Genomic DNA, 26,168 nt, shown 5'->3' with positions numbered 1-26,168 from the left:
AATATGTACATATGCATATACATACATGCATACAAACATATACAGACTTTTACTTAGATATGTTCATAAGTATGCACATCAGCTGCTATTATTTGAAGTAGAGAAAGCGAAATATTGCTGTTTTGGCTTATATTGTAAGCAGTGCAAGCAATAAAGATGCACATATACATACATACATACATATAAGGAAGTCAGTAGCATAACCTTGAAGAAATTTACTTATTGACGAACATGCATTTATCAGCAAAAATATCTGCTCAAAAGGTAATAAAAAATGCCTACAATTACAGTTTAATAGGCAAAGATTCAAATTGTCTCAATCATTAATGTTGGTATATATGTATGTATATACATACATACATAAGCCAACATAAAAAGTAAGCACATACACACATACACACTGATATACATTCACGCATTTGTATATACGCATAACAGTTATTAATCATATTTCTAATATTATTCAGGCTTTTTTCTTTCACCAAACTGGGTTTTATGCGTGAAACCATCTCACATTATATATACATATCTACATACATATTTACACATACACATACATACTTATTATATATAATTATATATGTACATTTGTACACATTTATTACAGCCGAAAAATACTTATATTTCTTTATGGCTATCGTCGGCCAGTCGAAATTACCGTCCAAACAAACGTAAGCTTAAAATAAAAACAACAACAAACAAAAACAATAAACATTTAAAAAGAGTAGTAGTAGAAAGAAAAAAAAAGTTCATATGCTGGAGTCGCTTACGGACCATACGCAGACTTGTCTCAATACGCTGTTCAAATATCACAGCACATCCATATTTTTATGTATGTATGTATATATATAACATGTATTCTCTAGATACTAACCCAGTAGGAAAAACCGGGAACAAATTTCTAGCTCAATATTTTTACTGTTTCGGTAAATGGAATGGGTATGCTCACCAGAGCTTCAAAAGCAATTAAAGTTTAGTACTGAGTTATGTTGAATATTATAAAGGAGAAGCTGCATAGGAGTACCATAAAATAAATTTTGTACGTTTTTTCACTTGCATGTAGGAGTAGTCTCTGGAAGAAGTTTTTCACTACAATACCGTTTCTAGTGACAGCTGATCGTGGTGTAATAATAATACTAGGTTGTTCAATACGTTTTATGGTTCATTAAGAAAAACATAATATTCGGTTTGAAATCCACTTTATTATTCAGTCTCCCTGAACATCAATACACTGGTCCCAATGAGATTCTAATTTATGAATTCCATACCTAAAGTAGAATCTGGAAGGACTGCGGAAAAACACGCTTCCACAGCTGTTATGATCTCATCATTTGATGAGAAGCGCTTTCCACGCATTAGATTTGGAAACAGTTTTAAGTCGCTTAGAGCCTAATTTGGTATATACGGTGGATGCTCCAACAATTCGTACTTTAATTCATGGATTATGGCTATTGTCAATATGCTCTTGTGACACGGCGCATTGTCCTGTTGAAAAATAATGTTTTTCTTTTGCAAACTGAATTTTTTCACCATATTTTACCTTCAGCTGTTCTAAAAGGTTATAATAAAATTCAGAATTTATTGGCTTAGCAGTTTGCAAGTAATCCACATACAAAATTTCTTTCGTATCCCACAAAACGTATGCGGACCCTTTCTTGATCAATTTCTGGACATGAACTCGTTTCGAAGACGAAGAACCAGATTCGCATCAGTCTTGTTTTGATTTAGAATCATGATGGTACACCCAAGTCACATCCCCAGTGATGAATCGATGCATAAAATGTAGTGTATATCCTTTTGAAAACGCTATAAAAGTTGCTGAAAAAGTACCATTTGAATTTGTTTTTGTTCCATTGTTAGCGAATACGGCACCCATTGTGCACACAGCTTTCTGAAACCCAATACCTCAATTAAAATATTGCTAACACTGCCCAATGAGATGCCAAGGGCAATGAGATGCTTCTACTAAATCTCTTTCAGTCACTCGACGATTTTCCAATACGAGATCCTGTATTTTTTCTACGGTTTCTGGTGTTGTTGCTGTTTTTGGACGTCCTTGACGGGGATCGTCTTCAAGGCCACGTTGAAATTCAGCAACTCATCTTTGTACTGTACTTATTGATGGCGAAAAGTCCTTATACACTTTCAACATTTGTTCATAAATTTCCTTTGCTTTTAAACCTCCCAAAAAAAAAAATTCAGTTACTGCACGATACTTGATTTTTTCCATTGTAGAAAATACTGTGGCTCGTCGATACTATGTAAATGGCAAAATTTGTGATGCTTTAAGGCTGCAACCTAATTTTAAAAGGAAAATAAAATGTTTCTCATTAGTTCCACGTTCTTGATGTATGTATGCATATAAGTATAGGTTAAACTTTGCCCCCCTTCGCTTAAGGTAAAAGAAAATTAATACTTTGAAGCAGAAATGGGCAATCATAATAATATTGGGCGCCTTTAATAACATTGAAAACAAACGAGAGAGCAAGAATCGATGTTCTACTTTCTAAGAAATTTTCTTCTTTCAAGTTGATCAATAGCAAATGTGATATGTAAGTTGGGATAGGATCAGACAATTTTACTGATCTTAGTATGAATTTCAGAGGCGCCTTTTTGTACACATTCGCTTCTGTTGACTAAAAATGTATGGTATAGCCTCCAAATAAAGGCGGCGTCTTCCACCCTGGAGCGAAGGTGGACAGAAAACAGCAATTTCAGGGTATAAGAGACTGTAAAATTTAAGCTATTCCGTCGTACAAAGCCTAAGACAAAATATGATTTTTATAAGATCAAATGAATGGGACTTTTCAATGAAGAACGGCTGTCGAATTTTTTACACCTACATCTTTAGATTTTTTAACAGATTGAAGTACAATATTAGATATGCTATAAGAAGCATGAGAGTCAATAGGGATTTTGGAATGGGTGTCATGATATCATTTTTTGATATTTAAATAATTGTGTGGGTAGAGAAGGAAGCTATAAGCATAAGCTTATCCCCAGGTTTTCCGAAATTCATGAATTTCTTATAGTTAATACCAGAGGTTAAAGCAAAAATGTATAGGGGGGAAACTTTGGAGAAAAATATATGTCTACCTGAATAAATTGGCATTCTAAAGAAGGAAGGTAGAGATAAATCCTTAAAAAAGTTTTAATCCGATTTCGGCAAAATTTTACGCATCGATTTTTTTATATCGGAGAGAGTCATTGCATAGATTTGTACATTAATTGGAGGAGTGAAAGGCAGTAAATGACTAAATTCCATTTAAAAAATTGTATTCCTTATTAAAGGGTTAAAAGCTTGAACTTTTATAAAAGATCAAGATGCCTATACAGTGCACAGTTGCCTTTAAGTTGATACTCTACCGGTCAGCAGTCTTTTCGATTTTGAGAAAAGCCTTGGAAGTGAAATTTTTTTATTACACTTAGGACGAAAATTTTGAAAATGGAAAGAAACAGGTAGGGCTCGTTCGAGACACGTAATAACAGAGGCAGTATTCCTGCACTTATAAACGTTTTTAACCCTGTTTTCTGATGTTCGGCACTTATTTTGCAGAGATAGGTGAAGGTGAATACGTGAATATGGGATTTTCTATAAATATTTTCCTTGATAAATTGATCATAACTTACTATTCAAAATCACAAAGATAAGGATAAACCAAACGTGCAAACAAAATTTTTATGTTGCCGATTTAAAAGACTTTAGGCGCAACAATGACCGAACTTTTGACAGCTATTTAATTTCATTTATTTATTTAAATCTATGGTTACAGAATTTTGCGGATTAGAGGTATATAATGAAGTTGTTGTTGTTGTTGTTGTAGCATAAAATAGTCCACAGAAAGGACTTAAAAGTAGTCATACATCTCATTTTCAATTTGATTGACTTAGTCTATGACATGACCGGTAAATCTTACAGGCTGGTGGTATACAGTTTTACTTAGAACTGAAATATTAGTTTGGGGAAAAAGAAATCCATTATTTTTAAGCAAATGATTTAAAATTGTTTGTATATCTCCAGCTCCTGGGTGATACTACGACTACTAACATGCCGGTCAACTTCGATTGTTTCTGTGATTGCGTATGTGAAATGTTCTCTTTGTTGACTTCCATTGTTAACACCCTGTAACTCACAAATGGAATAGAACAAACAAAAAACAGCAAACGAATTTTTCTAGTGTAAATATCACCTTGACAACGAGCATAAACTTTAAGTTGATTGATCGATACTTAATGAGATGTCGATTACTACAGCCATCTCATATATGTAAATAACATCTCCCACCAAAGGGCAATAAAAACTAACAGTACAGGGGGTCAATAGAAGATTTAAAAGTCGACCTCAGAGATGAAAAATCAGTATTAATCTGTTTGTTTGAGATTTTCCTATACTCCAAATGTGGTTTAGTTATAGGTGCATGATAAAGATAATTGGCTGTTGCCACATAGAGAAAAAAGAGACTTTGAACACGAAATGCTTTGCCCGAGAAGTTCAAATCAGCCAATGGAACCATTGATTATGTCATAAACAAACAATCAAGACACTGGATTATTCTGCAGCTGTCAAGTGACTTAAAACTAATTAACATAAAACGTGAAATGTAGAAGGGAAATTGCTCTTCAAATTTTATTGGTTGGAGTGCAAAGCGAATGTGCTAAAGAGTTGTAGGGAATCTTCCTGGTATACGGATCTTTGAAATCCTTTGAGTAGCGGCGCAAAAATGCTAGATTTCTCTAAATTATGGGTCGGATATAACATATAAGTATATAATTGGCGCTTGAACTGTTTTTTCGGGTGTTTGACCGGGAAGCTCGGAGCCCCTATTTTTGGTGTGACTCTTCATGTTGTCCCAAAAATGGACTGCAGTTTCAAGCCGACCCCGAATGGTAGGTGTTTTTTTTAAAGAGGAGTTTTTTCATGGTAAAAATACAATCAGAAGTTTGCCATTGCCTGCCGAGGGGCGATTAGAAAACACTTTCTATCATTTTGGTGCTTTATGCACGGAGATTCGAGCCTACGCACTCCCGAATGATAGTCACAGACCAATCCATTTGGCTACGGCGACCGTCGGTGGTGATTAAAGATAGTATACAACGATTGCCGGACCTCCATAATAGAAAGAGAGATAGACATAAATGAGATAAATGACGGTCTCACAGGTAATATTACGAAAAACTGCAAATCATCTGCGTAAAGAAGAATATTTAAATTTTTGAAATATGAACCAATGTCATTACTGAAGGAGTTTAAAGATATACATAGGTAATAAAATTGCATGCAATACTCCATCAAAGGCTTTCCAGAAATCTTTATAAATGGTATCAATTTGATAGCCGCTTTTAAACGCTGAAATGCAATATTCAGAGAAGACGGCAAATTGTGTGACAGAAGAACGCCCATTGGCAAACCTGCGTCGGCTGCCTCTAAATAGTAGTAGATTTTTTAGCGAAAATAATTCTTTCTTTAATTACCTGTGTACCTAATGTGTATCGCGGTATGAAATTCTATAATTGCTAGTGGAAAAATTAAGTAATCTAAATCAGTCGTGGTTCTGTATTTACAAGAAGCACATCACATCACGAAACGGATTGCTTTTCTCTGCAGGGTTTATAGGCAAAAGTGCATGCATACAAACATACATAATATATGTATATATGTATGTATTTGGTAAATTCTTATGCGCAGGGCTACGACAACGCATAAGTGCAGGTCGAGTCTTTCTGCTGGCTGCTGGTTATTGCCTGTGCCTGTTTAGGTGCGTTGTGCTTTTGTTCAATTTATTTATTTAATTCAGTTTCGAACTGAAGTTGGTGGCATTTAGACGCGTTTAGTGAAGCACAGTCCTACGAATATAGGTGACAGTGTCGAACGAGAATAAAATAAGCTAGCTCTACTCCGTTTGTGCGCTTCCAAACACCCGCTGTGATAATAGCTGCGGTAATAGTATTGTCGATGCTGGATCGGTTGGTCGGTCGTTCGGTCGCGTGCGTGTGAAATTATGTCATACGGACTTAAAGCTATAAATAGCTAGTAAAACAATAAACAAATTAAAAGATTCGCAATATACATACAAAAATATAAAGTTTTGTGCTGAGTTGAACCAACAGAGTTTGGCTTATACGCAGAGGAGACAAGTTTGTAATCAAAAGCAAATTATACATAGTATATATGTATGTATGTATGTATGTATGTACCTATAAAACATAACAAACTATTCACTCAAGCAAATAGCCGGCATCGGTTAACAGAGAAGACCAACCTTGAAACGCGCGTCAACTATCCAAGTAGCTTTTCAGCTTGCATCAAATACACACATATATACATATCTAGTAATTCACACGTAGTGTCTGCTTTGCATAAAAAACTCGATTAAGTGTCATTGCGGATGTTATATTAAAACTTTATTCCACGTTCTTTGTGCTTTTGGTTGATACACACCCAAGAACAGCTGGAGCAGCAGTTGAGTCGCAATACTTTTCCCAGCATTTGCGATACTTTCCACACCCATCACCAGCCTTTGGACAAACGAACAAGAGCAACTCTGTTGAATATTAAATAAATATCAGCCGAAGTTGAACAATAATAATAAAAGCAGCTGTTGCGAATATTGAGAACAAAAGCAAAAAATAATAAAAACAATGTCCAGCAAGTGCACAATCACATTTGACAATAATCCACTGGGGGTTTACTATGCCGGTCAAGTTGTTTCCGGCGTTGCGGAGCTAACCACAAAACGAACGAAAATAATAAGATGTATGTATTGCAAAACTCACAGTAAAGGTGTAAATTAATATTATAGTGTTTAATTATTATTAAGAGATTTTGAGTTAAATTAGACAAAGTATATAAAATTGAAAATAAACTAAACTACATTGAACTAAATTAAAATGAGTTAAAATAAAATAAATTAAATTTAAATAAAACAATTAAAAGCAAATTTAATCAAATTAAGGAGGTGGCGAGTGGAAACTCCTTGCGTTACGACCAGACAAATCTGGCCATCCTACAATCTGAAACAGACAAAAACCCTTATAAGTCTATCGAAACACGAACTGAGGCATATAATATCTCTTATCACCGGCCACTGCCTTTTGGGCACTCATGCACGTCGGCTCGGGGTTCCTCAAAACGACCTGTGCAGATACTGCGAGGACGAAGATGAGGAAGTATCGAGCAGGCATTTGCTGTGCAGTTGTCCCGGCCTAGCCAGAAGTCGACTCGCTCTTCTAGGCTCTCCAACAATTGACAATCTTTCAGTACTCTCGGACCTGAAAATCGAATCTCTCATTAAATTCTCGAAACGAATCAATGTTTTGCACCGAAATCTATAATAAAAATCTCGGTTAGGTGGGGAAATCATATAATATAATGAGCTCTAGGGCTACAACACAACGGACCCAACTTGCGGTCTATGTGGCACTCCGATGCGGGACACCCTTAAACCAACCAACCCAACCAAGGTTAGAAACCAAGTAAATAACATTTAAAATTAAATTAAATTAAAGTAGAGAAAATTAACTTAAATGAAAATAAAATGATTGGAAATAAAAAAGAAATGTGATAAAATTGTTTATTTATTTATATAAAATAAAATAAAAAAGCATACGAAAATAAAATAAAATTAATAAATTGTATTAAATTTGTTAATTAAAATTAATTAATTAAATAGGATAAAAAAATTCAATTATTTATTTATTTATATTTATAAATACAGCATTGAAATAAATTAAGCTAAATTGAAGTAAAACTACGGCCGCCGTAGCCGAATTGGTTGGTGCGTGACTACCATTCGGAATTCAGAGAGAACGTAGGTTCGATTCTCGATGAAACACCAAAATGAAGAAAAAGTTTTTTCTAATAGCGGTCGCCCCTCGGTAGGCAATGGCAAACCTCCGAGTGTATTTCTGCCATGAAAAAGCTCCTCATAAAAATAACTGCCTTTCGGAGTCGGCTTGAAAATGTAGGTCCCTCCATAAATTAAAATAAAATAATTTAAGATAAAAATTAAATTAATTTAAAATCAAATGAATCAAATAAATCGGATAAATGCAATAACCTTCAATTTATATAAAATTGAATTGAATTAAACTAAATTAAATGAATTAAATTAAACTGAAATTGAATAAAAATAATTTAAAAAATTTAAGTATATAAAATAAGTGAAATAATTCTTATTTATTTATTTATATAAAATAAAACGGAATCAAATTAAATTAAATTAAATTAAGCTAAATTAAAGTAAAACTAAAATCAAAATAAAAATAAAACAGAGTAAGATAAAATAGATTTAAAAAATGAAAGAAATTAAAATGAAATTAAATACTTTATAAAATAAAATAAGATGGAGTCGAATTAAAAACTAAACTAAAATAAAATAAAATGGAATAAAATAAAATTAAAATAAAACGAACTCAAATTAACTTAATTTAAATTAAATTTTAGCTTAATTTAGCTTTACTAAATTAGAATTAAAATAAAGTAAAACTAAAATAAAAAAAACTACGTAAAATTTAATTAAAATGAAATAAAACTAAATTGAAACTAAATTAAAATTTATTTAAATTAAAATTAAATTTAATTACACAAAATAATAAATTTCAATAAATAACATAAAATAAAATGGAACAGGACAAAATTAATTAAGTTAAATTAACACTAAAATAAAGTAAAACTAAAATTAATTAAATTAATTTAAAATGAAACAAAACTAAATTGAAATTAATTGAACTAATTTAAAATTAAATTGAATTCTAACTCAAATCAATTAAAATTAAATTAAATTAGATCAAAATTGAATTATACAAAATAGAAAATTTAAATAAATAATTTAAAACAGAATAAATTTATATTAAAATTAAACTTAGTTAAAATTAAATTGAACTAAATTAAATTAAAACTCAACTCAATTAAAATTAAATTAAATTATATTAAAATTGAATTCTACAAAATAGAAAATTTAAATAAATAACATAAAATAAAACAGAATGAAATTAAATTAGATTTAAATAAATTAAGCTAAAGCAAAACTGAAATTTAAATAAAATTATTTAAGATTAAAATCAAAATTAAATTAATTAAAATTCAAGCAATATAAAATAAAATAAATTTAATTAAGCAGAATTAAATTAATCTAAGTTAAAGTAAAACTGAAGGTAGGTAGGTAGGTTGGGTGGTTGTCGTAAAGACACACTTAGACCTTTCGCAGGTCCATTGTGATACCACTGGAGCTTATTCTTACCCTACGTGCTCCTTTTCAAACCATCCGGTAACTTTAATAAACGAGCAGAGCTTCGTTAGTTTTAGATGTACTATGTCCGCTACGTTGGTTAAAAATGCTGTATCAAGAGTGCGCAGTCTCCTCATAGCTAAGCGTTCACACTCACATAAAAGGTGGCTGACCGTTTCCTCTTCTGCTGTATTAAGACAGCTTCTACAGAAATTGAAGTACGGGAGTCCTAACCTTCTAGCGTGGCTGCCTATTAAACAATGACCAGTTAATACCCCTATCATTTTTCTTATAGCTTCTTTGTTAAATCTTAACAAGATCTTCGATCGACCGCTGTTCCAGTTCGGCAATGTCTGTCTGCTTAGTTCGCATGTTGTGAGGTTTTGCCAGTTTGTATTTACCTTTTTGAGGGTTTCCCTGTCTATAAGTAATTTACAAGTGGTTATAGGCATGAATATCAGCGTCTTATCCGGTTGGAGATCGAGCGTTGTACCGGTTCGAGCATGTTCATCCGCCTTACAGTTTCTTGCTATATTCCTGTGGCCTGGCACCCAGATAAGGTGCACTTTGTAGCACTTAGATACGTCATTTAGAAGTTTAAAACATTCTAAAACTGTTTTTGTAAAACTGAAACTAAAATAGAAAAATACAAAAAATAAAGAATAAAAAAGGAATGGTATAATAAAAAACAGTAAACTAATATGAAAGAAGGTAAACTAAAATAAAATATACATAAAAAACTCTTCTACCGAATTGATACTCTAATCAAAATTCAACCAAGCGTCAAATTTTCCTCTCATAGGAAGACTTCTGTCGTCAATTAGAATCATCCAGTGAAACGAAATCTCTGTCCCATAAGTCACAGTGAAGACTTCGAAATCTATAACTGCGAATGAAAACTTGTGGGTCATCCTCCCCACAGAAATGTTTCTAATACAGGGTGGCTGATGAATTTTGCTACATTAAGAAACTCAAATAACTTTTTTTTTAGTGTATGGAATTCATTTATTTTTTTTTTTCAAGTTGAAGGTCATTAAATTTTATTAAATGTAGCTTAACTAGTTTTAAAAATAATTGAATTTAAATGCCCCCCATGCTCGTTGACACAAGTGCGGCATCTTAGTAAAAAGTTGTTCATTACTGCTTTGAGAGTTGCGACAGGAATAGCCGCAATTGTTGCCCGAATGGATTGTTTTAGTTCATCCAAATTTGTTGGCTTTGTTTTATAAACTTCTTGTTTACATAAACCCCACAAGAAAAAGTCAGGTGCAGTAAGGTCAGGCGACCTGGGGGGCCAACGAAATTCGGAGTTTCTTGAAATCAGTTTATTGGGAAATTTTCGTCGCAACTCTGTCATAACAGTCTGGGCTATGTGAGACGTTGCCCCATCTTGTTGAAACCACACAGAGTTTAAAGGAATTCTCTTTCGGCGTAGTTCTGGATAGAAAAATTCTTTCAGCATTTTCAAATAACGGTCTCCAGTAACTGTAACGGTGTGACCATTTTCTTCAAAAAAATAAGGCCCGACAATACAGCGTGAAGAAACCGCACACCACACTGTCACGCGAAGAGGATGCAATTCCGTCTCGTGGAGTATCTGTGGGTTGGAAGTACTCCATATTCGACAATTTTGTTTGTTCACATTGCCGTTTAAATCGAAATGGGCCTCATCAGACATGAAAAGGCAGTTTAACATGTTTTGGTCTTCTTCCACCATTTGCAGGATCTTCTGGCAAAATTCCAAGCGAATCGGCAAGTCTGCTGCATTCATTTTGTTAATGTAATTTGAATTTTGTAGGGAAATAAGTCTAAATCTTTGTGCATTATTGTTTGCAAAGACCGTCGGCTGACACCAAGTTGAGCAGATAAGCTTCTTGTTGAAACCCTTGGATTGCTTTGTATAGCTGCAGCTACAGCAGCGATCGTTTCCTCCGTCCGAACTGGTGGGTTTCGATAATAAGGCCTTCTTGCGACTGTTCCTTGCTCAGCAAAATTATTCACCAGTCTCCTTATGGTCCATCTGCTCGGGGGATCGGCGCCAAACATCCGCCTGTACTCTCTCTGTACCAAAACCACGGACTCCAGTGCGTGATAGCGGCGGACTATCCAAATTCTTGTTTGCGTGTCCCAGTTATCCATTTTAATAAATTTTAAAGATCAATCTGCAAATTAAAACAAAAATGGAACAGATAACTTAAAAAGAAAAAAAGTTCTTCAATTTTTTTTTGGTAGCGGCTTTCATCAGCCACCCTGTATTTGATTAGACTTCTCTACAAATTTTCCCGAATGAAAAATAAGTAAAATGTGGCATATCTTTGTTCTCGTAACATCTGTAGTACAGAAGTAAATGTTATTTAAATATTAAAAAACTTCGTTTAAATAAATTTTTGATCGTTTTAAGTTAGATATACAAAAATTAATTTTTTTTGTATCGTATTGTGTACAAATCGCCTGCGATCATGGCATTTGCATGAATGAAATAATTTAAAATTTTTAAGCCGCAAATTCGCTCCCAAATTTCATTAGGATGTATTCATAAAAAACACTTATGGACCAAATATGTTTCGTTGTGAAAACTCCGGACCTAGGGAATAAACTTCGCTCTGTCACTATAAGGCCTGCGGGTACCACGTAAAACAATTTTAAGTCTTTAGCAATTATATTAATTCGAGCGACATGACTAGTGGGTCAGTTGGATATTAATTAGATGCACTACATATGTCCGTGTTGTTGTAAAACTCTCACAATTCATCATTGTGACGCCCATGAGACATGAACATTTTCTCGAAAGCAATTTGTCATCGTACCACCAAGGGGGACCTTAATGCTGATTTCTAAACTGACTAAACTCTTTAAAATCTTGAAAGGCAGTGAAAGGAGCACTGTCTGTTTAATCATTATATCTTAATATGTATTTATTCTTCTTTTCATTGACCACTAGATCAAGTCATTGAAACATAATCTAATAATGTAATTAGAAACGAAGATGATAGATGAGAGCATATCACTTCTAAAATTCTAACTGGCTTCTGCAGAATCAGATTTAAATACTTGATAGAGTTTATGAAGTCCGGTTCAGTATCAAATGGTTCAAAGAAGTAACACCAAATAAGTAGTATAACGGCAATTGTTTATTGAGCTGTGGAGAGCAGCTTTATAATGGGCGGACAGATGGTGAGCGTCGATCCTCTTTTTACTTGTATTTTTCATTATTTGACGCTAAATAAGAATCTGATCGTCAGTTTTATAGATTTGCCACACACATATTGATCATTCATCCTTATAGAATCATTCCACCATATTCAGTATACTCGCAGAGATCGATAACCGAACTGACTTTCCGAGAAGGGGATTGTCAATATTCTTTTTGTCTTCGGGTTCTTCATTTTACTAAATTGTTTTAGCTTCTCTTATCATCTCGTAAAGTCGATATGTGTGACCAATGCATAGTTGGCCACATTTCTGGCATAAAAAAGTCTCTCGTAAAACCATCTGCATCTAGGAGGATTTCATACAAATTTCGAGCCCTTCATTCGAACCTATACCATTGGTTATTGGAGGAGTATACAAGTATACAAGTATATGCATATGCACGTATGAGTATAGATATATGGCAGTCAGCTGTTTACTGTTCATATTCTTTTAAAAATTTATCCAATTTTTTAAACCTCTAGGTGCCGCCAGAAGTTCTGTCGACATTTAACATTTGTTCGCCATTGAGATTATGTTAGATTTTTATTAAGAACTTGAGAACTCGAGTTACATGGTCCATTCGATCAGTCAAATTTTTGAGTACTTTTTCCAATAAATCCGGCCGTATGCCGTCAATAGTGGCTTGAATACTGCAATAAATCATTTTTAAACGCGATCGATAGCAAATTGCGCGGTCTTGTTGGCACCAAATGCCGTCGATGTTTAGCTGATTAATTTTTGGAATTCAGTCAGCATAGCTGGATAGCGCTCGGCATTCACCGTAAACGCAGCTCCTTCCTCATTTCGAAAGCAATAAGGGCCGATGATATCGCCAGAGCGGCCTCGGTGGTTTAGCGTAAGTGCACTAACCTGCCATCCCAGAGGTTGTGGGTTCGAATCCCACGTAAAGCACGGTCCTCGCACTTTTACGAATTTACCTACTTTCCCTGTTTCTAAACAAAAAAAAAAAAAAAACAAAAAAAAAAACAAAAAAAAATACCATTCCTCAAGCAAACACAAAGAAAAACACACAGTTACGGCATAGTATCAGTGGCACCAGCAAAGAGGAAGCGAGCAACCGCGGTAAACCACCAAAAATTTTCCGAAGTCTTGAACCATCTGTGATATCCTTCTGGCCGAAAAATATGCAACACAGATGGCGCTCTAAGCAGTAAGAAGGCGTTGCTCCTAAGCAACGACAGGTGGGCATTCCCACTACTTAGGGCTGGTAGCGGCAGGCTAATCACCTACCCTGTCAGAAATCAAAATATGTAGATTAAGGAACCAACGCAAGACTGAGTCTTGTCGAGGCTTATGCTTCCGAGAGCAGTAAACAAGGAAAAAACAAAACAAAAATATCGCCAGTGCTCTATGAACTTCGCGAACAGATTTTTTTTTTTTTTTCAAAGCAAATTTCCACAATGATTTTCATGATGCCTTGTCAAACCTTGATACCAGCAAGGATAATAGATTACCAGGTTTGCTGTTTAGCTATGGTGAAAAAGAGAATTCTGAGGGGAACATTGGCTGTCACGTTAGTTATTGTCCAGACGGCAACGGAGTGACATTGTGTTGATTTTTTTCGTATATAACTAATACAATCTTAATTTTTTCGTAAACAAACCGCTTCATGACCATAATTACTTCTGCCTATCAGCTGACTCTGTCAAATTCCCTGAGAGCCGGAACCAAAAACAGAACGTTTTGGTCACATCTTCTCAATTTCTTCCCCCGTGACGTCAGTCCATCAGCTGATTCTGCCAAATTCGCTCAGAGCCGAATAACGAGCTCACCTTTGAAATATTGTCACCATGATTGAACAGAAATGTGAATACAGTTTGCAATACTCAGCTGTCAAACAATAGTTATCGATATCGATAGTTCTCATGCAGCTAAAAAACACACCCAATACTAGTGTCCTTAGAACTGTTGATTGGGTGGTTATTGTGGAAACACTGTAAGTCCTTATGGAAACACTGGAATCAGTGATACACGAGTACATTTTAAAAATTGTGTTCAACACTTTTTACAAGATTTATTCGTTGCATTTATTTCCTAAAAATTAGATGTTTTATTATATAAAGAAGAAGAAGTGTGGTGCTTTATGCAGCATTCAGACTTTATGTGGCTGCGCAGCATCATAGAGACTTTCAAAGACTTCCTTGCACGTACAAAAAATATTCTTCCATTCCAACTTACATATAAAACTCTATTTGAAGTAAATGCGTAGTGAGGTCATTCCTAGTAAATATTCGAGTTATTGGGCTGTGTCTGCTTAAAATAAATATGCAAACAGCTATGTATGTATGTGTGTATGTATTTGTTGTACGCCGAAATGATTGCGTCACCGGAAATTCGTAGAAATACGTCTACATATACGAGCAGCATATATATATATACACATTCATACACATGTAGTTGTGAATGAAAATACATATGTACATATAGTATATCTGCGAAATTAATAATGAAGTCAAAGACAATAAAGCCGCTATTATTTAACACCGCATCACAGTAACAAAAACTATTATAATTATTTCAAACAAAAAGGAGAACAATATAACAAAAGCAAATTAATCCATGATTTCAAAAAATTGAATCAAATTTAGTACCAGAGTTGCGTTATTGAGTAAACCTGTTTTTCACATTTTTTTTTTGTGTTTTTAGTTTTGATGGATAAAGGCAAAAATTTTTTTATTTGCATGCTAGCCCATTGATCCGTTGTAAGCTGTAATTTATAGATTGCACGCAGACATGTACGTACATATGTATGTATGTATAATACGTAAGTCACTATAATTTTATATGCTATAGAATTGCTGATAATTGCACTATTTTCAAAGCTTAGCAATTAAATGCATGTCTATGTATGTACGTATGTAGGTGTGCACATTGTGAGTACTTGTATGTATGAAAATACTTATACAGACGACAAGTACATGCAAATATCATGAGATTGAATTACCCACCGGCATTCGACATGGACGATAGTTAGAATGCCGGTTCAGAAACTTGTTAAGCACAGAGCCGATGAACGGAAAAATACATACATATATGAATTGATATGAGAATCTCCTCTCACAGCTAAACAAATCTGTTTACGAAATTGTTATACGTAATTTGCAAAATAAGCTGATTTACATACATAATTTACGAATGCAGGCAAAAAAGTTCGTGGTCTAAGTTGTTTAGCGAATGAATATCATGACTTTATATCTTTTATTTTTTAACGTAGTGAAATACTTTTCTCACATCGTGAATATAGTGCATTTATGCCATTGAAAAAGAATTCCTTAGATTTATTTCTAAAATGGTTTTCTACAGCCGCCTTCGTCTCATTGCCTTCCAAAAGTCTTCGTTGTCGTAGCAGTTCATTAAGACCTTCTGGTACGGTATAGATTAGATTCGATTACTACGAGATTTGCACTTCGTCCTCATGGTATTTTGTGCCCTTTCCTCATCACAACACCTCACCCAGACTTAGTCCCTTTATTACACTCAAGATAAAGCTGCAGTTGACCGAAATATGTCAAAATTATCCGCATTATAGCACTGCATTAAAGGGGAAAATGCATTAGAGTCTCCTGGGATTGGTCGAAGAAACAACTAGAATCAGTGGACCATATCCTGATAATTTGCAGATGGCTGCGCAGTTTGTAGTGGCCTTTAAAAATGCCCGTATTATTCTTAGTTTATCTTTGGGGAGCGTTATGAGTTTTTAGAACCTACTTCAACTTCTGAATATTTCCTTAAAAAACTAATAGTAGGATATAATGTTATGTCCTTAGAAGTTGTCTCGCTGATTAACGCAAGAGAATGAGGGAAGCTTCCTTAGCTAAACTGGAGGAACACGGAACACTTAACAAAGGATGTGCGTTTATGTTTACATAATTATTTGTATTACAAAATTAATGGCGCCCCGCAACACCTCCTGTGTCATTCCAAGCAATTTGCAGTTCATAACTAAGTTGCATAGGTTCTGCTTTGCTCCTCTCCTTGATGGATTTCGTGGATCAGAGAATCAACAACCTTTAAAAGCTGGCGAAACAGTACATCACAAGCAGGAATGCGAGATTTACAAGTTTCGCTCTTTAACTATGGTGAATAGAAAATTGTTAGGGGAACTTTGGCTGCCACGTCTCGTGGGAGATTCGGAAGCCGAATCATGAACGATCATTTCACATTTATTCATACACTCGTCCAATCAGTCCTTTTTCAGATCAGAGATGACTAGATGTGAAACTCTTTTTCTCGTGAGAGCGCTGAAAAATGTGCATTTTTTATAACATTTTCCAATATTGCCACACCGGTAGAAACATGAATTGGGTATTTTTTAAACTAAAATTGGGAGTTTTTAGTTTCCACATCACCATTGCGGTTAGTATTTAGTGTGCGGTTGCCGAATAGCCTTATATCACTCATATACACCTACATATACTACAAATAAGCACAATCCGTATGAAATATGTACATAAATAAGCCAAAAATATAAAAATTTATATGTAAATGAAATTATTTAAAACTGAAATATAAAAGTAATTTAATAATAATAAAGTAATGAACGCGAAAAACATAAGTTATAATTAAAAACATGACTTATTGCGATTTTTTAATATAACACAGAAATTGGGTAACAAAAAAAATTCTCAAACAACGAACAGAATAAGTTAAAGCAGATTACCTTTAATTTTTGTAAAATATTTCAAACTAAAATTCAATTCCCTTACCTACTCTTTTCAACCATAGAATATTTACGTATATACAAATTTACATAAACCAACTCACAGTTTTCAATAAAATTACATTATGTACATAAGACTAATTAAAAGTAGAAGTCGAAAAGGATATAACGAGCTTTGGATTCTACAAACTCACTTCAATTCAAATTATTACATTTCAATTGAATTAATTTTAAGACAAATAAGTATAAACGTTTCAATCGCGTAATTTCTTCATTAAGCAAAAACGAACTGCTTTCGTTAGTTATTTTTGGCGCGTTTTCGCTGGCAGCCCGCCATTTCGCCTATCAGCTGTTCAAAATCCCATAATGTGTGAATGCTGCCAAGTTTTGAAACGTTCTCATGGGCGCGCTCTCTCTCAAAATGAAAGAGTTTCACATCTTATTATCTATGGTTCAGATAGCAACAAAGTAACATGAGGGGAGACTGTGTTGATTTTTTTTTTTTTTTGTATATCACTAACACAATCTTAACGTCACCCGAAATTTGCACAATCATTTCACACATATTCACACATTCCTCCAATCAGTCGTTTTTCAGACGGCAACGAAGTTTCATTGGTTGATTTTTTCATATACCACCAACACAATCTCATTTTTTGTAAATAAATCTCAAGTGACGTCAGACCATCAGCTGGTTCTTCGCTCAGAGCCCAACAACTGCCTTTTGTAGAGCACAGCTATGCATCACGAGTAGGATCTGAAGAGTAGGTCTCTATAAACTCTCTTGGCAAAAACATCGATCGGTGCTGTCCTCTATGAGATCGGTGTTGATCAGCTAAGTTAACTTAATTATGGATAAAAATAATGGTAAATGTGAGTGGCTAGATTAGTGATGATGTAAGCATCGAAACCAAATTATTCGCCATGTATGTATCATAGTTGCGGCTGATTGACAGAACGGAATAATGGCGACTCTTCGTGCGCCTAAGTTCTGCGCATCAACATCGAAATTATACGCAATATGTAAAAATACACATCTTAGAACTCACAGGCGTTCTTTTATGTACCGCAAACTAGTAAGACGCCCATCAATTACTCCCATTTGACCTAAGTACCAAACAATTCATAAATGTATTATATTTAATAGAATTTCTACGATCATCATTTTCTCCACCTACAGAAGAATGATAAATGTTACTATGGTAAGACAAGCTGAACAATGGCCATATGAACATTTGAGCTACAAATATACAATTATTTCCGTGACTTATTTAGTATTTTTATAGAAATAAATTGAGAGCAATTCTATTAGGTGAATTAGAGCAAAGTAATTCAATTTAGACAATTAATTTGAGGATTAACTGCATATTTATAGGTATGTGGACATTAATATACACATACATATGTGGATATATATTACATCTATAGATTTTAGATTAGATTAGACAAATTATTTTCTTCATTATAAAAATATATATATATAAATCTAAAAAAATATTTATTAAGGAATATACGACAGTGACCCAAATGGTTGTCAGTCGGAAAAACACAATTGAATTGACTATTCCATCCGCCTGAACAAATGCCATTCAATCTATTATTAACCTCATCTTGGCCTAAGTAAAATTGCCCAAAGTACCGATATCTGATTTGTCGCAAAATAGGGCACCTTCCTAAGAAGTGTGCTATGTTTTCTAATTCTGTAAGGGGTATTCTAGTGTAGAGGCCATGAGTTTGAATTGTTTTTGCGGATGCTATAAATAAAAAAACGAAAAATATTTTTACTATACATTTTTTTACTAAACATTTATTAATCTTTTAGCAATGCATAAAAAAAGTCAAAAAATTAAAATCTGAAAATTATATAAGCTGTTGAATTGGGGGTCTAAAAAAATGGCGCGCTAAACTTGTCATGATTGCAAGTTTTCTAATGATATGAAACAAAAAAATGAAAAAGGTTATTAATTTAGATGAATGCCACTATCGTACTAACTAAAAAAAGTGAAAAAGAATTTGTTTTGCTAAATTACGGCTTTCCGCAAAATTAGTAAATTTTTTCCTACTTTTTTGGACATTTCTAATTTTTTTTTTTAATAGTAAAAAATTTTAATTTTGTTAAAATAATAGTTTAAACGATAGATATATGTGTTGCGAAGACTCACACCAAATTTCAAGTGAATCAGTTCAGTACAACTTGAGATATCATGCCAAACGTTTTGAAAAAAAACGCGTAGTTTTGACAAAAACGCGTTCAAAGTTTTCAGAAAAGACCGATCGGAACCAATGCCATGCCAACAAAAAGGATATAGGTACAATTCATGAAATAATAGGAATTATAAAAAATCCTCTTAATGACATATTCTTAAATGTCTAAACTTTAAAAATATGTAAAAATAAAATTTCGATTTTTTTTAATTCTAGACTAGAATACCCCATTAAATTACAAATAAAGCAGTTTAAATTTTTGTGGCCTCCGAGGTAAATAAGATCAAATCTGGCCTTCAAAATCCACGAGATTTTATAATTTTGAACCGTATCGTTGAAATAGATTTTACCAAAATTATGATCTAGGTCCTGATATATGGGAGTACTTTTCAAAGTTCTTTCCCACAATTTCTGTTTGTTCTTCGAGCTCACAGTTGAAAGAAGTGCATCTATATTAGTATTCCACAGCCTCCTATCTGATATGTCATAAGTCTGGTAGATGAAATGATTAAAGTGCCAGTCTGGCACTTCTAAAGTAGCACTGAAGCGCCGTTTTGATACCATTATGAGAGCTCCAACAGGCAGATATCTACAGCCAGCCAGAGCTGTTGATATAATGGAGAAGATTGGTGGAATTTAGGATGGGGAAGATTGATGGGACTGCCCCAGACTGTCAAAGAAAGGAGCACCCGGTGCTCTGAACCTTCTAGCGCCAAATCCGGATATTTATAGAAAAACTGCTCAATAGTCTCCTTCTCTAAAGGTCCCCACAGAAATGGTAATCCTAGCTTTTCCGCGTGTGTGCCGATCGTCCAGTGACCAGTAAAGAGTCACGAAGAGTCCAAAGGAATTTCTGAGTCCTTCGTATATTGTATTGGGGCCAAAAGGTTTTCGAAACAGCACAGGAAGAAATTGAACTCCATCTTTTCTGCGCTACCTGAGAAGTAAGTTCGACAATTTCCCTTTAACAATTGTCAGGTGGATGCCGATGACCGGGTAGGAGATCTCTGAGGCCAATTCAGTCCCCTTCCTGACAAGCTCATGAGCAATATCATTTCCCTCAATGTTCTTATGTCCTGGAACCCAGATCAGAGAAATGTTACCTGCACACCTAAAAGATTTGATCTCCTCCTTACAGGAGTTTACTAATTTCGTTCTGCACTATGGCGTCGTCAGAGCCTTAATCGCGGATCGACTATCGGAGAAAATGTTAATATCTCCCTTGCTCCCGCGTTCCCTAAGCTCTTTGCATTTCTGCAGGATCGCAAAGACTTCTGCTTGAAAGACACTAGCAGTATTCGGCAGTTTAAAGGAGATAGATAAATTGGCTGATTTGGAGAAAACCCCTGCTCCGACTCCCGATTCCATCTTGGAACCGTCAGGGACAGAGGTGCAAGCTTTGATGCAGATTTTCCCCTCGATCCAATCCTGCCTATTTGAAAAAATGGCCCTAGCACGATCCTCAAACTCGCAGGATAGAGAATATGCGGATAGAGTAATATGTTCGATGTTCGGAGAAATGCGGTGTTAACTGCCCGAAAATGCTACCATGTTCCTTGAGAGATTGCCGCCAGTGGCCAATCTCCTTTAACCTGATTGTACTTTGAGCTGCGATGGAAATAACGGAAAAGTCGATGGGAAGTAAGTGCAAAACGACATTCAGGGCAGCATTGGGGCAAGTTTTACATGCTCCGGTGATGCCAATGCATGCAGTCCTTTGCACCCTCCCCAGTTTAGTGATATTGTAGCCTTTTCGAGGAGCTTCCCACCAAATCTGGCATCCATACATTAAAATTGGCAAAACCTCTGCGTTGTACATCCACAGCACGACCTGTGGCTTGAGTCCCTATTTTTTACCGAACATAGATTTGCAGGAGTAGAAGGCTATACTGGCCTTCTTTACCCGATTTTCAATGTGTAGCCTCCAATGGAGCTTGGAATCAAGTATCACTCCAAGATACCTAACTTCCGCTGAAAGCGGGAGAACGTGGTTGTTTAATTTGGCAAATCGAAAGGGTGGAGGTATATTTTTTCTGGTAAATAGCACCAGCTCCGTTTTGTCAGAGTTGACTCGGAGGCTGCAAGTGGCAGCCCAGCGACTGAGTACAGCCAGTGAACTTTCCAAAATCTCAGCCGATACCATTAGAACCAAGTCATCGGCGTATGCTACTACCTTAACCTCACCTTTATTTAGCATTATTAGAACGTCGTAAGTCAGACTTAGATATAATTTTCTTTCTAGGTCCGGAACTGCTTTTGCCCAAAAGATTTGTATTTGTCAAATAAGGTCTTAGAATATGTCCTAGGTGAAGTTGTAATGGATGCAAATGACAATTTGGAAAGGTAGTTTATAAAGAGCATAATAAGATGGTGTATTTGTAGTTTTTAAGTTTTTTTTAGTTTTTCAAGTTCAAATTTATTAAAAAAAATACAACTGAGTTTTATCTACTTCATCAAACAGGTCAAAACCCCAAACTTGAGCGGCGTAACTTTGTATTTCTCTTGTTAAAAGAAGATATTCCATTTGTTGATAATTTTATTTTGCCTTTTTCTAAAAAAGTTCGTCATGTCGCGTTTAAACTATTTTTTACTACGCTGCTTCCATTTAAAAAAATGTTTGTAAAGCTTAACTTTAACTTAAATTTCACACCTAGATAATTATCTTCTGTCGATATTGGTTTTTGTTCTCCTTTGAACGTCCACTTCTTTCTATTTGCTAACCTTCCTCGTTGACGGTAAACCATTATTGCTTTATTGTTTGCTCCATAGGTTACACTAAGTTTCATGATTATAAATCATTTTTTGCAGTTCATTTATATCACCTACATCTTCATCCGCATGCAGAAGAAGTCTAACACTCATATCCTCAACCCAGATACTACCTCCCAAGCTGTCATGTAACTCATTCAGATAAATCGAAAAGAGTAGCGGCGACATCAAACAACCCTGCCTCAGTCGTGACAATATACTAAATTTTTCCGACATTTCCTTGCCCGTCTAGATTACAGGGTCTGTATTCTTATAAACATTTTGGATGAAATTTCCCATTTTGGTTAAATTCCCAAATTTTGCAATTCGTAACTCAAAATAAGTCTTAGAATTGTGTCCAAAAGCTGCATTGAAGTCTACAAAAAATGCATAAATTTTGTTTTCTTCAAATTTTATGTGAATAATTGATGTAAAGTTGCAAATGATGTCCGCTGTGAAGTACTTCTTCCGAAAACCTGCTTGGTATTCTGCGATTATGTAATATTCCACTCTCTAACCAATTTGTGAGTCACTCGTTTAGGATGCCCATCATTGTTTTGGCAATGCAGTGCATGAAAGATATACCTCTGTAGTTTGAAACTTCATCCTTGTTACCTTTCTCAAAAAGTTTAGTTTTAAAAGCAGCATTCGCGTGCCCACTAATATATACGAGTATTCTAGTGTAGACTTTAGCCAGCTTATCGAGAAATTATGTATCTGCATTAATAAAGAATTCGTATGGGATCCAATCTAAGCCTGGAGCATTTCCCAATTTTGTTTTATGAAGCTTTTGGAAGACTTTTGTCGAGGAGATCGGCTTATCTAAACTATCAGCCGACATTGGTAACGATACTTAATATATTATTTATGCGCTGAGGTCTATGTCTTGTATATGTTATAAAGGGTTTTCCAATAAGAGGTGTTATTTTGATATCCAAAGAAAAATGCGATTTTTTAATAAATGTAAATGATCGGATGTTTATTTCGTTATAAAGAGCAAGGTATGCCGTTAATAGTGGAAAATAACATCAGGCAAATGACCACCACGACCACGCTTACAGGACAATATCCTTTTTATAAAATTTTCCATAACCGAATTGCAAAGTGGCTGCCCTATGTCCTCGATAGCCTCACGAATTCCATCTTTGAGGTCTTGAATCGACTCTGGGCTGTTGGCGTAGACCTTCTCTTTCACGTGGCCCCAAAGAAAAAAGTCACAAGGTGTTAAATCACAAGTTCTCGGTGGCCAATTGTGATCACCTCTTCGAGAGATAACACGGTCCGGAAACTTATCTCGTACAAGATCAATGGTTTCGTTGCTTGTGTGGCACGTAGCGCCGTCTTGTTGAAAATAACGTTGTCCAGATCAATACCAACCATAAAAAATCGTTAATCATCTCTCGATAGCGCAATCCATTTACCTGTAACACCTGTTATTGGGAAAACTCTTTATACGAATATATTGCATCTGAATTTATTCAACACCTATGTACATTAGGGCGGGTCGATTTAAAAATCGCTCATTGCTCTGTGAAAATCGTATTCTAGGAATCAAAATAAGAAACTTTGCCGAAGGAACCATACCTCTAAAACGAATTCTGATGTCCCCCAATTTCAAAATATCACCATTTTTGGCCTTTACATGAAAAAATCAGTTTTTTGTTTATTTTTATTTTTTTATAATAATATTTATTATTTATTTATAATAATATCTATTTTTTATCTTAAGAAATTTATTTAGTCAGAACATATGTAAATGAAAAAATTAATTTAAGTGAGTTATAGAAAAGAAACTAAAAAGTTCGACCCAATTGGGGGACATCAGAATTCGTTTTAGAGGTATGGTTCCTTCGGTAAAGCTTCTTATTTTGATCCCATGATTTTCACAGAGCAATGGGCGATTTTTTTGCCTCCCCAAAAATCGACCCGGCCTAATGTACATACAGTAGATTCTGTTTTTATGCGCTATATATATACATACGTTCCGCAAGAAACAGCATAAAAAAAGCTACCAGTTCTATAGTAAAACTATAGATACGTTTATTAATTAAATAAAATCGCATAAACAAAAAATTGTATTTTTGAAAATTATATCTTTATTAAAGAAACGTCAGAATCGAAAAATAAATTTACATCGTCAGAAATAGAATCAGATAATACCCGCATGTTGCGATTTCGTTTAGGATTTGGCGTAAAATCACTTCCGTTACTTGAGGAAATGTACACGTCTGATTTGGATGGTGATGCAGGCGGTTCCATACTTGTAGGGTTAGAATTTTTGATATAATCTGTGATGAGTTTTTTCTTAGCTGGTTTAGAATCTTGTTTATATGTACAATTCCCGATAGGTCGACATGCATTTTTTAATTAAAAAAAAACCGCACTATTTCAAGACCGCATAAAAAAAACCGCATAAAAGCAGAATCTACTGTACTTACATTTTAATGTATTTCATTTCTTATGTAGCCATTTACATTAGCATCTGTGGTCATGCCGAAACCCGCTGGACGGAAAATGTAACGAAACAAGATACGGAGGGTAAGCCACAAAAGACCATCGAAACATTTTCTGGCTCCGAGTTGTACTACAGTACAGAGAATCATGTTTATGGACAAAGTGGTGGCATACAATTCGATTTGCCAGCTGGAAAGTATACCTTCGCCTTTCAAACGACCATACCGCCGAATGCACCCACATCGTTCAATGGGTCATGGGGACAGGTGCAGCATGAGGTCGCTTTGGTGATCGATCGTGTCATGCGCTATGACAACAAATTCAAGCAAGGCTATACGGTGATATCGCCATATGATTTGAATCTCAATCCAGACAATATGGTATGTGTTAAAATTGCTTTTTAATGATTTCTTTGAAAATATTAATTTTCCTACAAATCCGTTTCATTTTTCTTTAGAAACAATTGCATAAGATTGATGAAAAGACGTTTTGTTGGGGTTTGTGTTGTGGTGGTAAAGGCCCGATGGTGATGCATGTCACAGTGCCCTACTCCGCTTATGCACCTGGGCAAAAGATACGTTTCCACGTTGTGCTGGATAATCAATCGGATGTGCACTGCTCTGATGTCAAAGTGCGTCTAATGAAAAAAGTAACATTCACCAGCCGCAATCCAGAGGCTAAACGGCAAGTGGTGGAGGTTAAAGTCGCCGATAATCATTGTGGTGAAGTTGTCAAACATAACAAAGCTGAATTCAATGAATATTTACAAATTCCGTCTACCACCCCCACCTCGTTGGAGAATTGTAGTCTTATCAAAGTGAGTTACATGCTCAAATTTATTGCGAAAATTTCACGTATCCATGGCGATCTGGTAATTGAATTTCCTCTGGCTATCGGCACGGTGCCGTTATATGCAAGTGCCAACGATCAGGGACCGGTAACGACACAACCTGGCGCTGGACCAACCTACAAACCGCTACGTATGTTTGAGAGTATTTTCAAATAATATAATTGGTTTAATTTCTCCACGTATTTTATTTCAATTTTTAAATTTGTCATTTCAGCACCGCCTATGTTCGAGGAAGATATTAGATGCGAGAGCTTCGAAGATAACACATTCCGTCCACGTTATCCTGTTTTCCTCAGCGATACAGGCTTAACACCTATTGGTAATGGTCCAAACAATCAACCATTACCACCATCAAATAGTGTATATCCTTCGCTTGTTGTTCCAACACCAGCACCAGGACCTGCGACACCTCAACACAAAAATTCACCAGCAGCACAAAATTATCCACCTTTTCCAGCAGCAGCGTCTTCGTCATCTACACCATCTGGGCCGGCATTGCACAATGCTGCCGCGAGTGCTAAGCCAGATTCATCCCCAGGTGGTGGTAATGTAGAGGCGCTCGGTTTTTCTTTGCCACCAAATTATGAGCCCACACCAGCGCCAGCTCCTGGCTCCAAACCTGGTATTGGTTGGAAATGAATCTCATTATTTCTTAAAGAAAAATTATGTTTATGTACGAACTTTGAACTATACCAGTGTATTGTTCTAAATTGATATTTAGCGGATTTAAATATTTTTCATTTTTTTAGAGTTGCATACCTCCATATGTTTTACATCTATTGCATTTTACGATAAATACTTATATGTATGT

The 26,168-nt window shown here is 35.0% G+C and overlaps 1 protein-coding gene across 6 annotated transcripts; it reads left to right on the top strand.

The window, feature by feature from the left end:
* Positions 1–5,778: 5,778 nt before the first annotated feature.
* On the top strand, positions 5,779–26,168 carry LOC129252443 (arrestin domain-containing protein 1). 6 transcript variants are annotated; one of them, XM_054890927.1, is made up of 5 exons: positions 5,779–5,938; positions 6,346–6,754; positions 24,520–24,887; positions 24,965–25,487; positions 25,572–26,168. In XM_054890927.1, the coding sequence occupies exons 2-5, from the start codon at positions 6,640–6,642 to the stop codon at positions 25,994–25,996; spliced, it is 1,431 nt and encodes a 476-aa protein (XP_054746902.1). In that variant the 5' UTR covers positions 5,779–5,938; positions 6,346–6,639; the 3' UTR covers positions 25,997–26,168. The 6 variants fall into 6 exon arrangements, with proteins under 6 accessions (XP_054746902.1, XP_054746908.1, XP_054746904.1 ...); XM_054890933.1 differs by having other exon boundaries at positions 5,779–6,135; positions 6,450–6,754; XM_054890929.1 differs by having other exon boundaries at positions 5,779–6,135; positions 6,445–6,754.

The sequence above is a fragment of the Anastrepha obliqua genome, chromosome 1 (assembly GCF_027943255.1).
Source record: "Anastrepha obliqua isolate idAnaObli1 chromosome 1, idAnaObli1_1.0, whole genome shotgun sequence".
NCBI lineage: Eukaryota > Metazoa > Arthropoda > Insecta > Diptera > Tephritidae > Anastrepha > Anastrepha obliqua.
This window is presented reverse-complemented; position numbering and strand designations above follow the sequence as displayed.